The 16,186-nt window shown below is 34.7% G+C and overlaps 1 protein-coding gene across 1 annotated transcript in view; it reads right to left on the bottom strand.

Moving 5' to 3' along the window:
• Window positions 1-16,186, bottom strand: part of DGKB (diacylglycerol kinase beta) — a 337,863-nt gene that overhangs the window by 73,898 nt on the left and 247,779 nt on the right. The window contains exons 22-23 of the mRNA XM_013941524.2: window positions 10,692-10,782; window positions 5,404-5,599 (exon numbers count right to left, since the gene is read on the bottom strand). Of these exons, the coding sequence (XP_013796978.1) occupies window positions 5,404-5,599; window positions 10,692-10,782 (287 nt within the window). The remainder of the gene's footprint in view (window positions 1-5,403; window positions 5,600-10,691; window positions 10,783-16,186) is intronic.

Raw genomic sequence — 16,186 nt, 5'->3', positions numbered from 1 at the left:
GCCAAGCATTCAAAGCATTTTAGATGCATGCAACACTGTAACTTGCTACATATAGAAATTTCCTAAATTTACACCCTGGAAATAAGTTCCATGTGAGTTTTATAGCAGCTTACACTGAAATAATACTGGACTCTTCTCCTGAACTTCATACACTTAATGCTTTGACCCTACATTTCTATCACCAGTGAATGAAGAGTCCTTTTAAAATAGACACACAAGCATGCATACAGATCCTGCTTCCTTTTTACCTTTTCTAGGAACTCAGACACACGATCTTCCATAACCCTTTTAAATTTAACTTATTTTACTGTTTATTATGGAGTTTTTTTCCTCTCTTGTCTTTTCAGATCTATGTGTTAGTCAACATGCAACATACTGATCTTCTTGGGTTACTTTCATTAGGAAAGGAACACCAGAGTTAGATTTTTCAGTCTTCAGTCTTCTTACTTACAACTAAAGACAAAAGATCTTTTCCGTTAAATATAGGAAGACTCAAGCAGAAGGCATTTTCTTTGCTTATCTAACAGTTTTATAGCCAGAACTCAACTGTAAAAGCTGTCTTCCTCTTCACTTTTTCTTAAAAATGCGCCAAGAGATTTTCTATTACTGTGTATGCCGCTTCCTCTTTTCTTGGCTTCACTGTTCTTTTTCTGCTATTTTCCACAAAAGTATCACAAATAGAACCCAGCAAAGCATTCCCACCATATATGTCCTGTTTGTATCTTTGTTTTGGATACAGACATGTACCTCAGCTTTTGGAGAGGCTCTTCCTGCAGAAGGACCATAAATGTTTTGCAAGCTGTCTCAAATACTAGAGGGTGTTTATGTCGGCCTGTAGCCTATTTTAGTGATTTTGAGCCTAGCTCAGGACAGTGTGTAATTATTATTTCTTTTGATGTTCAACTGATTTGGTCACTGGTTTTCATTGGTTAGATGTATTTCTGCTTACTGGAATTCTGAATATCAAACATATTCCCACAGGTTCTTAAAAAGATATTATAATTAACATAAGCTAATTTACCTTTTTTCCTTCTCTAAAGCAGCACAAATAACCCACAACACTGATTACTAAAATTGGTAGAATTGGCTTTTATCAGGACTGTTTGTTTCCATCAAGCTATACATATGTGCACCCTAAAATACCTAGTCAGGATTGTCAAGGCAGCAAGTAATTAAATGATTTTACTTAGATGCTCCAGCTAAACTATATTGTTTCTGTAGCTGAATGTCTAACACAGACCAGTTATGAAATAGCTATTTTTATTTTTCTCTGTAATGTGTTAATGGTTATCTTTTCCTTAGAAAAGAGATTTTTCTTTAGAATGGAATTTCATACCTAATGAATATGGCATTTTTTCCTCTTCCACTATGTACAGATGTTTTGGAGGGCTCTAAGGCCTTCACAGTTTGCATTTCTCCTATTTTTGACTGTAGTGAACTGTCTGTATACAGATTATTCTACTCCTAAAACTTCTGCATTTCCATTCAGAAATTCATAATGCAGTTATTAACTGAGATTTCCGCACAGAGTTATTGAATCATCCTGGTAAGCTTGGTTTATGCCTAGATGCTGTGACATGAATGCACATTGTCTTGAATTAGTCTATTAGTCTAGCACACTGCTGAATAACAGCTTGTTGCAGCTCCCCTAACAAGCTGGCCTGCGTAGTTTGCTATGTACTTGGTCAAGTATCACTATGCCTGGTGCTGTACAAAATAAATAGGAAGAAATATTCTTCTACCAAAATATTTATACATTAAGGGCTTTATCCATTAATAGTAATGTTCATAAACTTTGACTAGAGTGAGTCCACTGAGGTGACTGGAACTACTTATCCAAAACAAGTTACAGACCTATCTTTGCAATAAAAGTTTAAGACTATTACCCAGTGAAGAAATCCCATTTCCGGACAGGGTTCTGATCACTTCGGCAATGAAAGCAAATGAAAGCCTAACAACATTTCCCCCAGAGGAATCCCACTCCATTAAACAAAAAGTTTAGTAGACAAAGTTTCAAAACAATAATTTTCTTTTGTCACAAATATTAAATACAGAAAGTAAAAGCTTGAAAATTTTATTTAGTATCTCTGAGAAGAAGATCATTTTGCTGTTTAACACCTAACAGAAACGGTGTACATTTTATGGAAGACATGTTTTCATGATTCAATTTATGTTTTGGATGTCATTTCCAAATGACAAGTAGCTCAGTTATTTACATTTATGTGTCTCAATTCATACTTTAGTTTATATGTAGCATGTTCATCTTTTTAAAACACTTATTTTTGGCATTTATCGATATTTGTGTAGATCCAAACAAAAATCCTGTCCAAATAATGTTTAGGGATAGTTCACAGTTACAACTGAGATCTGTACTTAGAAAAAAATTGATTGTGGATAAATATTCCATAGATATGTACATACTAAAAGATGAAAAAAAACAACAGAAAAACTGCACTGCAAGTGGCAGATTCATAAAGTGAAAATACTAACTAAATCATATACCTGCACAAACTATAACATATATGTGTAGTTAATTTTATTTGTTATTATGCATTGATTGTGGACAAGAGAAACGATAATGATATAATTTTAATTTAAAAGAAACAAAATCAAAATGTGATTTCTACCCTAATAGCATCTATTGAAAGATACTTTATACTTTTGTACAGGAGGTGAAATGAAAACTTCAGTATTTGATGTCATTTTTAAAGAACAGAATAGTATTTAGCATCCTATGGCTAAATAAGGTTTTCTTTCTAAAGAATTATAAATTTATTGTACAAATATATTTTCATATATGTCTTTATATGAAAATATCACAGTCAGTTACCTGTTAGATGGAAATATGTATGATACACACACACACCTTGTCCATACATGCACAACTCCTAATGAAATTAGTAGGGATTTAAATACTCTTGTATTTAAATGAAGAATACACATTTTAAATTGCTATATTTCAGTTATTTTTTCAGACTATGTGTATGTAATCAGATTGTTTGCAAACAGATGTCCAGCTAATTATTCTTTCTTAAGAGTCCAAACTGTGGTCTGGCTATTGAGTAGGCAGGCAAGGAAAAGGCAAGCTTTTTCTCTCGAGTGTGCTACCTATAGTTTGACCACAGTAAATGGGGGGGGGGGGGAGGAGGAAATCAAGGGGAGAAGGCTCAGAGAACATTTCCTTCCCCCAATCATATAAGAAGGAAAAAGATTTGTCATAACTTTGGTTCTCTTCCCTGCAGTGATGATCATGCAATACACACATCGTTCATATCAGGTAACACGCACAGAAGCAGGGGGAGACCTTGCGGAGTTTACTGCTGCTCTGGGTTTCTCAGTCACCAAGTCCTTCCAGGGCTGCTCCAAGAGGAGCAATGCGATGCGCTACGTGGCAGCTAAATGCCCAGAGCAAGGAGCCAGCTTCAATGTTCTGAACCTGTATCCCATTTAAGGGCTCACACTTGGAATGCTAAACTTCAATTCAGGTATTTGTGGTCCAGTTATAAAACCAAAAAAGCAAAAAGTTACAATAAAATACAGTTGCGATGTAATCTGACAAGACTAAAACTGAATGTAAATGCCACTCAAGGCCCAAATACAAGGATTAAATTTTCAGAATAAACCTGACAGATATCTGTATGGAAACATGGGTATGTTAGATTATAGTCTCCTAGAAAGCATAGTGTTTAGTTAAGCTGAGTGATTAGAAGCTGTATTTGGACATAAAACCAGCTGAAAAGGATATTTATTCAGAATATGTAAATAAACAAACAGAAGTTAACAAACAGGTGTGCATTTAACCTTGGTTCTCAATCCAGCAATACATATTTCTGCACCAGGCATTAACATTTTGTACAATGTTTTTTTCAAACTAAAAATACACAAACCTAATGTACCTAAGAAAACAATCATGTTAGACAATATAGGACTTTAGGATATGCTAGTCTAAAGCTAGCAAAGGAATCATATTACCTTAGAAGAGACAGGAAGTCAGCTGTTTCCACAGCGTATAGATTTAGATTTATCAAAGCTCTTTGATAAGCCTAGACTTAAAATAGATTGAATTCCATTATTCAGCAATATTCTTGAATACTGAGATGAAAAAGCTTACTCTAACCTGAGTACCTATTTTAGCTGGCAAAATTAGAAGGCTATTCTTTGCAATACGCAATAGGAGTGGATCCACAGAACAAATCATTTTGTCCTTAAAACCTGATGTCCATGCTATTTGCATTCTGGGGTTTTATACAGGGATGGTGGCATATGCAGAAGTAGTAGAAACTTAGCAGTTGATAAGACTTCAGTCGACAGTGTGTATTGGTAAGTTACTTGGAGATAAGGAGATCATACTGCAACTTGCCAAAATGCACAGCAAACCTTGAGTCCTAGTACTTACTGCAGTCTCCAGGACATAGAAAACTACTGCTTTCCTAAACTTATCTCATCTAAATAAATTAGCTAGATTAAAACCACAACATATTGTGATTAACTAAGGCATAAACAGTGACTTAAAAATTACTGCTCATAGGATACAAAAAATAAGTTATCCAAAACTAGAAAAAGGATTAAAATAAAAATCAAACTGTTAAAATCCTGACCTTGATTCAGCCTATGGATGTTGTAACCACTGAAGCAAAAGATACTCTTTTCCACAGGATAGAAAGTAAAGAGAAGAAAAGTTTGGTCCTTTGATCCCTTGGTGTGAAGAGAACCATTGCTGCATAATCTCTGCAACTTGTGATGTTTTATGATGTGTTACAACGCATGCTATTCAGCTTCTGCAGACTATAGTAGAGACTGCTATTTATTGTAGGGTTTCCTCAGAAGTTATGATTAGTAATAAAATTTAAGGAGAAAATCCTTCTTATCATCAGGAAAGTATATGACCCCTGAAAGGAAGGATCACTCCCATGCAAGCTACAGTGTATACTATCAAGGATTGCATACAGCATCATAGTATGGTAGCATCAAATGTATAGACAGCTTCTTGTTACCATTAAGCAATTTTCCACAGCCTGTTTCCTTAGGACAAAGTTTGTTAGAAAAGGCGCATGATTATCCCCACTTTTTATGCATACTGACACTTATAGCAAGCATTTTTTGACTCCAAAAACTTCAGGCACTTCTAGATGAATATAATAGCAGCAAACAGTGCCACATGCTGTGCTTAGTCTGCTTTACATGTGATATCCTAAGAAAGGCAGGTTGGCAAGTATATAAATTGCAATTGTCAGCATGTCTTTGCTCCAGCACTTACTTACTGTCAGAAAGCTAAACGCACACACACAAAGAAATAGCTAAGAACTGTCCATCTTTACTCTTGACAAGAGGCAATGCAATTGCAATTAAATAACAGAGTTGACTGTAAGAAACCAGAGAGCCTGTATTAATCCGTAAGCTTACCTTGGCATACAAACTTCAATTCCTTGGCATCTGTGACAGTGGTTCTTTTATCTGACCTCTTCTTTTCTGTCCGGCGATGGCTACGTCTTTTCTTTGTCTCTCCCCAAAGATTTGACCCACCATGCATGCTTGGAATGTTGAGAATGGCAATTCCTTCCAGAGAAATATTGATTAAGTCTAGCTGAATTCCATCACACTGATTAGCAAGGAGAGAAAAAGAGTAAAAGAGAGAGGGAGAGAGAAAGCAGTAAAAGAGAAAGAAAAATCAGAATGTTCTACCTACCAGATATTTTTCTTTCTTTAGCAATTCATTGCTCTTAGCACTGTTAATGGTTTATTCAAGGTTTACACTTAAAATATATATTTATATCTGGAAAGGAGGAATGAAATATGAATAGATTCTCATTCAGCAGGCAAAACATAATTACTATTCAGCCCTTGATTGCTTGATTAAGTGTGGGACCATTTGGTAGAGCCAGGTTGTTATTTGATGCTTATTCATTGACCCATCTGAAACACATTTGTGGATTTGTTGCAGCTATTAGCAGACAAACATTTATACTGCAAAATTTGCCATTGTAATAACTGGTAGTTTTTTCGTTGCTTCTTCCAGCTTAATTGTCTATCTTATGATTTTATAATGATACTTGCCATTATAATATCTGAGTCCCTTCCACATGAAACTGAATATAAAAATCCTTACATACACATCATAGAATTTCTGGTTATATTTAATACATAGCTTCATGGAAAAGGGTCTTAGCAGGCCGTGAGAGCATAGAACAGCACATAGATATTCGTGTCAACCCAAAGGCAAAACTTGCACGTTATGTAGAGCTATACTTGTAGGAGAATGGACCTTAACTTATCCGGCCTGTTTGCAGACAAACCGTGACACCTTCTCAGGTGGCAGAACAGCCTCCACAGGGAAAAGAGATGCAACTTTGGTTACTGTGTTTGGAAATATATTTGAATATGCATATGGAAGGCAAAGTGTCCAGATCTAAGCCAAAGGTCCAAAGAGTCACATTCTTATACCTTGATTAAAGGTAAATTAGCTTCACATCTCACAGCATATCTAAAACACAGAGATACCCTGGCAAGTCACACACCTTATTAGGTATAACAGCATATTTTAATGCATTAGTTCCTACTCCTTCAGTGTATGACTTGAGCATTGGAAGGGGTTCTTCAGGCCAGTGGGGGCTCCAGTCATGCATTCAAAACTGATTAAGGGCCTTATTTTGTAATTCCAATATACAATAATCAGGAAAAAACTGGAAAAATAATTAACTGTGCGTGAGTAATAGTCCACTGACATCTTGCAGCATGCTGCTCTGTGGGTCACTGGCACTTTTTCCTCTCTGTTTATCTAAGCTTTTATCATAGCTTTAAAAAAGCAAAGGAAAGTACAACTCACAAATAACTACACATATTTATTCATTTACTCTGAAACTTACTCAGATCACAAATCAGAACTATATTAATGCATATTCTGCATCTTTCTAATTCTTCTAACAGAACAATTTCAATATTTAGGTTCCATTTCATATTTGCTCTTCAAGAATTAAATTTTAAACCTGTGGATTATATTTATACAGAGAAAATTTTACAATGAAAAGACACATCTGGAAATGAGTTGGCAGTTGTGGCAACAAATGTAATTGAAAGTGTAACTTTTTAATCACAGTTTTTTTAAAAATAAAAATGGCATAGTTCTTCACTATTATTTTGGAAGCAAATTTGTACTTTTCCCTATATTTTATATGTATTAAATATTGAGATGATTTATTTTACTAAAAATTCTGCTCATGTGTATGCTCACTTACTGCTATACATTCTAGATAAACAGATATTAATTTCATAATTAAAAGTAATCTTGTGTAAATACCCTGCAGGCCTCAATGAATCAAACACATACTGTGTGTCAGGCCTCCCACTGTCTTCAAGTGGAATGTACTGGCTGGATAATTAGATAGTACATATTTTTTAACCTTATTTGCATGCATATTATATCTTTTGCACACTGACAAGCAGCAGTAACAACAAAAGTCAGATTACCACAGGGAATTCCCACAAAGAAGTCTTCATTCCTTATAATTTGCAGCCTAAATTAAAATAATTTGATCTTTGACAAGGATGAAATGTCAAGCAGAAGGGGGTCCTCTACAAGCCACGGCCTGTGGCTTCTGAAATCTGCCTAATTTATGTCAGTCACTTCTTGATACATATTTAAGTATTACACGAGAAAGATGATAAATATGCAATCTGACACCTTTGGTATTTCCCTGCTGTTAATTTATAAAGGTCTGGCATCCCCCAAACTGACTGGGATTATTTAAATAAAAGAAGGATTGTGAAATACGATGGTGCAGGGTCTGGCTTCCATTTTCACTCAATATTGAACACAGCAGGTAGTACACTAAGACAATTATTTGACTAGGCCTCAGAATCCCACAGTGATGCGTAACTTCCAGAATTAGTAAAGGAAGATTTCTTTTGTTCATATGCAGATGAGAAGTTTGCACTACAGGTAGCTTGTGCTGTCCTAACACATCCATATGCTACAGCAACAAAACGCAGATGTGTTCTGCTCCTTTATTTTGTTTCAAGGAATACAAAGATGCTGCTAAATATAAAAGCATGCTCTTAAAATGCAGAGCGTGCCTATTTGGGTTAGAAATAAACAGCAGTGCTTCTCGTTCTTTTTTGGGTGACTGGCCACAGTCCCCTTTTTGGCATTATCTTTTACACTTCATTCATTGTATTGAAAATATTTAGATCTTCTCTAGGTTGAGAACATAGCCATGCCCAAAAACGGCTGAAAAGCTTTGCTGTCTAAACAAATGCAATAGCATGCGAGAGAATATAACCTCTTTTCCCCACCTGTTAATATCAGGTGGTATCCTAAACTTCCTCTGGTCACATGATGCTTTTACAGCCCTGCAGGTATGTACCATACCATCTCCACTTATGCTGGATCTGTGCCTAGTCTAATTAAGTCTGCTTCACACACCTTACTTATTTTTTTGAAGTGGAAATAAAGTGTAAACTGGTAATCTGTAAAGTCTTAAGCCTCATTTACTGACACATTATGATAAAAAAAAAAAAGCCCTATTTTTTTCCTTTAAAACCTATGATTATCTCATCACCTTTTTAGATCCCGATTTGGGAAAACATCCCTTATTCTGGATAATATTTTAGTCTACGCTACTTTGCCCGTTACCAAATAGGTGATTTTTTCTGTATCTTAAATACAGAATTTAGTAGGTGGATTTAGTGTTCTGCTTCTCAAACAGAAGAATAAATACAGGACTTAAGACACATGGATGCATATCAGGAAAACCAAGCTTACTCAGTTTAGAAATCAAATATATGGCTGAACACATAATTGCCTGCAGAATTCTTCATTGTGTTCTCCCAGCTCAGAGATACAGATCCTTAATCTTAATGTGTTTTGTTCATTCAAAATTTGGGTGTAGAGCATATGCGCTCTGTGTGCATTTTATTCCGAGTGAAATGCGGTGCAATTCATCAAGCTCTCATTTACAGCAACACTCCCGAACCCCAAGCAAGGGGCAGCAGGTTAAAAACCAGATGAAAACAGCATTTCACCCAAGTATTTATAATAAAAAAATGAGAAACGTTAAATACAAGCATATTCATGAGAATTGCTTGATTAAATGTAATTTACTCATAATAATGTCTGTAAATAACTTTCTCCTAACACTCTTTGTAAAAATTTTGGAAACTATGTCCCATATGATTTGCTTGCCTTCCTAATTGTAGGGCTAATGATAATGGTCAGCAAAAATTAAATGAATATTAATAAATATATCTTAAATATTGGCAATGTAATATTAATAAATATATCTTAAATATTGGCAATGTAATAATGTGATTGGTATTAATTGTTAATAAAAATAAAACTGGTATCAGCAACATCATGAATTTGTATGCATATTTATTTACAAATGGACATTAACAACATTTCATCACTCATCCAATGGTTACAGGTAGATGGCTAAAGAAGATCTTTTCTTACTAAGTGTCAAGCTATGTAAAATTTTAGCTGGGTATAAATATTTTCTTGGGAAAGCTTGCTCTTTAATTTGCACTTAATCAAAAGGTATAGTTAACCTGCAGGACATTCAGATCAAATCCAATCAATTCAGGTAAGCATTACTTCCAATAACTAATCAAATATTTCTCAGGCTGTATTTTCAGACCTGTATTTAAACTCAAATGTAGCACTGTCTTGGAAAGCAAAATTAGATTTTTTGTTTGTTTGTTTTTAAAGGAACATATCTAAATACTTTTCCATTTTAAGAAGAAACATAACAACAGACAGGCAAGTCTCTGGCAACACAGGTCTTACAATTTCAGTCTCAGTATCCTTCTCCTCTATTCTACTACCATGGTCCCTTCAGATCACTTAAGTGCAAGCCTTTCAGCAGGCTTTGACCAGACTAATAGCTCTTACCATACCTTTCAGGCTGTCTTATACTACTATACAAACACCCTATTGACACGTGCAATTTCTCATTATTATTGGAAAAGCAAAGCACCATAATCCTCTTGAGAAATGGTTTCATTATTTAACTTAAATTCTCAAGTTTGTAGTTTCACTCATTTCACATTTTTCATTTATTTATAAGTATCAGTCCCCTCCAAACAGTTTACCTAGTGCAGCCACTTATTCTGTCAGGCATCAAAGTAGCAGTACATTATTTTAAATTCCTTTTTTGTCTGTAACTATCCCGTGTCTTTTCAGCTAATGTTCAGTGTATAATGGAAAGATGACCCCTTGTGCAGAGAGAAAAGATAGTTAATGAAGGGGAATGATTCCAAAAAATATATATTCTTTAACCTTTATTCAGGAAAGTAAGTACGATTTTAGGGAATTGAGTTTTAAAGGTTATAAAAACTTGGGACCTAGAAATAATAAGATTTTTTTTATTTTAATCCTGCAGCAGCTCTCACTCCCTCCAACAGTCTTTCATTTTTCCATCTGACCTAGCCGCACTCCTTATTGATTTCTAATGTTATAGTTCACCTCTTGACCTCGTCTACAGTATTAAGACTTCACTAATCATCAAACTGAACTTTGTCCCAGTGTTCAGGGCTACACTACAAATAGACATGTTAAAAATAATATTTTGGAATATAGGGTCGAAAGGATGTGCACTGCTTTGCCTTGTTGGATTCAGGCAGTCTGCACCCCTGCTCCCTGCATTTCAGCCAAACTAGTGACATTTCAAGGATAAAGGCAACAATTAGTTTCTTACTTCTATTTCTACAGATTCATGCAGCTTCTTACAGGTGGCTGAGAAAGTTTCCGAAGTGCCAAATTCAAAATACCAAAATTTGTTCTTCATTCTGAAACAAAAAAAAGAAAAGAAAAAGAAAGATCTTATTCACTATCAATATGTGACAAAAGTGATCATTCCGTCTTCTATTATAAGTAATGGCAAAGGCTTGGGAACATGTGATATCCCATTTGAAATAGATGAGCTCATAATTTTCAAAGCTTAAATGTTGGTGTCAAGTTGTATGATATCCCCTAAAGGGATGACAGGAATGTGTTGAACTGACAGGTTCAAATGTACCTTTGACTTTTCTTTTTCAGTGACTATCAGAATATTTTTTGTCACTTAACCAGTGACATGCCTCATAAAAATGTATCGATTTTATTTCGTGTCTTACACCTACTATATGTTTTCTGATTCATGGTTAAAATCTATCTCACAGAGTACTAGTATGTACAAGCAGGGCACTCCCCTCATGAAGAAAAGCTAAGACAAAAATGTAGCTTTCCCTAAGCTCAGTAAGTGGTTATTGTTCATGATGACAGATAAGACATTCAAAGAAAATAAAATTTCCAGACCTAACATCCTTTGGGTATTTTGCAGTAGGAGAGCTGTACTACCATATAGTTAACACACAGACACATTTAAAATGGGTGATGGAACTTGTATTTTGAAGTTCATTAATGGATTCTACAGAAAAATAAATCCACATACAAATGGTACTAAATTTCTTAAGTTATCATGACAGTGGGCAGAGATTACACTTTTTTCTTCTTAAATACATAAAGACTGCACTTCTGTTTTACTAGAATTATTACATACTGTTAAATACAATCAGGACATCAGTGGTACCATTTCATATAATTAAGTGTGGTTTTGTGTAACTATCATGAGTAATTATTATTCTGTAACAGAAAGAGAAGCTAAACTAAAAAAGACACTGAATTAGAATTCATTATTCACACTTAAGAATCAGATATGAACACAGCGCATCCACTTGTATAAATTATTCTCTGATACAAACACATCACAGTGTGCTTGAGCTGTAAGTAGGGAAGAGCAAAATACAGCTGTATATGACTGTCAAACATGCCAGCAAGAGTTATAAATCCTACCCTATTGGTAGGTATTTCAAACTACACATCAAAGTCTACTTAGCAGCTCTTAAAGTCCCAGCCATGCAGAGGGAGCAGGGCCACTGCAGTGTTTGCCATTCCCAGAAACCTGCTGGGAAGAGAGCCAGCGATTCCAGGTGCACTACAGAGGTGCCTCAGGGCATCCAACCCAGCAGCCTGCGCGGGCTGAGGAACACCAAAATAATAAAAGCACGATTTCTGACAAATGCAGTGCAACCATTTCCAAGAGCTTTTGCACAGAAATTCTGGACGCATTTGGAAACAATTTTTGCGAGCCGATTCTGGGGCCAGCCTGCTCTGGGATAAGTGGCATACACACCTACATGCTCACCTGGGATCAACTGCTCTATTTCTGCCATGAATATAAAGAAATTCAGAGTCCTTTCATTGCAAACAAGTGTGAACAAAATGCTAATTCCTATTGCGTCCCTTTGAAAAATCGGGATGCAGCTATTTTCCTGCTTCTTTCTCCACAGGGAGAATGAATAATGAAACAATAGGAAAAGTTGATTTAGGAATTCAGAAAAATACTTTGTCATTTCTTTTGATCCTGTTATTGAGTAAGATTAACAAGCCTTTGTATCTTCTCCTTTGAGAGCCTTTCCTCTTGCTATTCAGTTATTTTTACCACAAATGAAGCATCATTTCTTTCCTTTATTGCAAAGCCTGCTTTAAATTGACTTCTCAACACTGTATATAATAAATTCTTTGACTTGCAGAAAGCTAAAACAGACAGATATTTTAGAATCATTTTAGGTCATTAAGGATACATAGTGTCAAATTAATTTATTCATTTGACAGTGCACTCAGGTTTACTAGAAAATTCAGATCAATAAATAAAAACTTGTAGAATTATATGCTAGAATTATATTTATATACATTTATCAGGTGATTTTTTGATTGTAGATGTATTTCTTGTCATTGTGACATACCTACAAGATTCTATTATGCCCCCAAATGTAGTCTTGTGAGTCTGTCCTCCTTTCCCTAGCTGCAGACATTGGCTGTACCTCTTTTTTAAGGATAGATAGACAACCTACTTGATAACCTTTTCAGTACAAATAGATACAAATAACTTTATTCTTCATTTTGGAAAGGATCTACAACTCTCTTTACCAGCCATGAAATAGATTACATGTTTTTGTTCAAAAATTTAAATAATTTTTATAGAACAGCAAATTAATTGATCCTTTCTTATACATAAAAACAAATTTAAAAGTAAAAAAATGATTACAGAGAAGAAATGAATACAAAGTATACAAACTTTCCACAGGCAAGACTGATCTTATCTTTATGCTAAATATGTTGTTTTGTATAACAGACAAAAACTTTTCTAAATTCATATCTTTCACTTGTGCTAATCTTTCAAATAGGTGAAGTTTATCTGCCTTATCAATGACAGCAGCAAATAGTGGAACAGTCCATTTAGAAGATTAACAAACTTTTCTCATTGCCATTCTCATTTCTTTCACAATGGTGTAAGTGAATTTTAGACTGGTAAACAAATACATATTTAATGATAATTTTGCAACAGTAAACCTGAAAGAAACTGAATCATGGGCTATTGTCATGTGTATTTTTTCCTACTGGACTAGCTGATAACTTAGAATTGTTCCAACATTGAATAAGAGATAATCAAAATAAGGATTAAGTCTACTCCAGGAAAAAAAAAAACCACTATATAACAGCACTTTTCTTTACAACACTGTTTTTGTTAGAATAGAAAAGGGAATAGCTTATTTTACAGGAAAGTGTATTTGCATATGTTTCAAAGTACATACCTAAATTCTTAACAAGACTTCTTGATTGAAAGTACAATATAAATAAAAGATGAATCATGATTAAAGGCTGACCCAACCCTATCTAATGCTGCTATTGGATTCCAGTATGCCAAGATATATACAGATGTAGGAATGATCAAAAAACCCCCAACAACTGTACTTCAAGAACCTAAGTACTTCCTTTGGTGGTGGTGTTCCATGCCAGTGCAGCATTGGCTAACTTTCTGATAAGTGGAGTGATCTTTCTGAACAGGGATGAAACAAATTGGCAATACAGTATGAAAAGGTTACTACTAAAATTTCATACACTCTTTCTGTACTGTGGATAAATATTAGAGTTTCTTTCTGTCTACTGAACACAACTGTTACACTTGATTGATTAACTAAAAAAAGTAGAGACCACTGTTTTCACCACGTGATCAAAAAAGTTTGGTTAGGGTGAATATTTCTCAGAAAAAGTTCAGGCTAATATTTGGTAATCAAGACAAAATGATCAAAATAGTCTGTGATATAGGTTTGCTCTATTATCAGTTAATCAGAACCCCCCCTACTGCTAAAACTATTTTATGTAACCTTTCTGATTAAGCAATTACAAGGCATATCATTGAAAAATTGTCCTGTATCTAAATATGGAAATGGTAAATACTTTATTCTACACCTGAAGAGCATATACACTTCATTACAGTACACACTCTCCTTCAGAACATGCATAACAATAGATCAGCAATAGGCTACTAACAAAAAGAGGTCAGAAAATAAAAAAGGATATCTTTAAACTTGAGAGGCAAATTCATACTCTGGCTTTAAGGGACAACAGGTTGGGGCAGTCATTTATTACTAATTTTGCAGGTTTAGCATCCTTTCCATTGCATTTTATTTATATTTCTTATTCATATCTTTCTTACCTATATTTATTATATTATATTTATTTACATCCTATATTAATTTTGCAGCATAAAGCATCAGTGATTTGAAATAAAAATTTCTACATCAGGAAATTTCTGACTCCTCTTTTTCTAAACATTTCAGCTGAAATTTTTTGATCATTTTTGAAAATGACACTGAGGAAAACCATGGCTTTTTGCTTATATTAAGTTTCTTTGATAACACATACTTTGAACTGTATTACTACTCCTGTACTTTCAGAGACGAGATTTTAAATTTAGTACCAGGATGGCCTTGCATAAAGAATATGCTTCTGGCCACCTGCATGAAAACACATACAGAATTTCACTGTATCATGATCATTTGGGAAAGAGTTCTTGGAAAACTTTACTTTGAACATTCTCACATGGCAGAGAAAGAACAAACTTTTATCTCTAGTTATATCAAGCCAACACCTTTCATTCTTTCACCTATACAAACTATGGAGATTTTTATCCAAGAAACTACTACAGTTCTTAATTTTTCTCAGCTAATTCCTTGAAGAGTCCACCTCCAGGAAGCAATCTCTACCACAGATCTGCGCAAGAATTTCTGTTCATGTAGGAGAAGTTGTACTTTGCTACTTTGTTTCCTCCATAAACCATACTAGTCCCCAAAACATAACCCTAAACTCTATCTGCTTAAAAGCTTCTCTTTACTTAGCAATGCCGGTTGTTGCAGAAGTACCCTTTTTTTTGTGTGTGTGCGTCAGTCTCAAGAGCTGGTCTCAGACTATATCATAACTCATATAAATTTTCAACACAGAGCTCCCCTTCTAAGAGCCCTGTTCACGAACAACAGCATGCAGAATATAATGCATTTTAAAAAAGAGATATATTTTTTCCCCCCACAGGGAAAAAAGAGCGGGAAAGAAGAACCCCATAGAGTGGATGTTTCACATCTCATTCACCACAAAAATGGCAGAAATGTGGAGAAATGGAAGTGTGAGACAGAAAGATGTATTTCCACAGCAGAGAGATGTTCAAGGGCAGAAAGTGGTTGAGAAGTGTATGTGAAAAAATGGAGATCATCATCAGGGAGAACAGAGAACTCAAAGAGAGAGAAGAATGAGAAAAAAAATAGGAACCTAATTTCAAAATGTATTGAACTTCTGTTAAGCTGAAGGAAAAATGAGGATAAAATAGAGAAGGGATGGAAAAAAAAGAAAATAAACCTAAAGGGTGCCCAAAAGTACAAACTTACACTTTCGAAGTCTGAAAACATAGCAAAGTCTAGAAATGAAACTGGGAATACAGGAAATGTCATACTGGGCAAAAAACCCCTGAGCATCTGTTACAATATTCTGTCACTGACAGTGGCTAGTACCAGAGACTTCAGAGAAAGTGTAAAAATCCATGTAATATAGAGCTGGGAATAATCTAGCTCTAAAGAAGGTTTATTTACTTATTTATTTTAATTCAGACTGTGGTCATTATGCTATGAAGGAAAAAGCAATAAAAAAGAAAGGAAGAAAAACAAAAAAGTCAAATTTGGTGGAGAAAATTACCTTTGATTAAAAAAAAAAAAATCTTATTTATGTTACACTGTGGTTGTCTGCTGCTGACACGGTGTTCTGCTTTACTAGAGTTTGGTCTCTATTGCATTTTTTAAAAAGTCAGCACAGAAGGTCTAG

This window comes from Apteryx mantelli, chromosome 2 (assembly GCF_036417845.1).
Source record: "Apteryx mantelli isolate bAptMan1 chromosome 2, bAptMan1.hap1, whole genome shotgun sequence".
NCBI classification, from domain to species: Eukaryota; Metazoa; Chordata; class Aves; order Apterygiformes; family Apterygidae; genus Apteryx; species Apteryx mantelli.
This window is presented reverse-complemented; position numbering and strand designations above follow the sequence as displayed.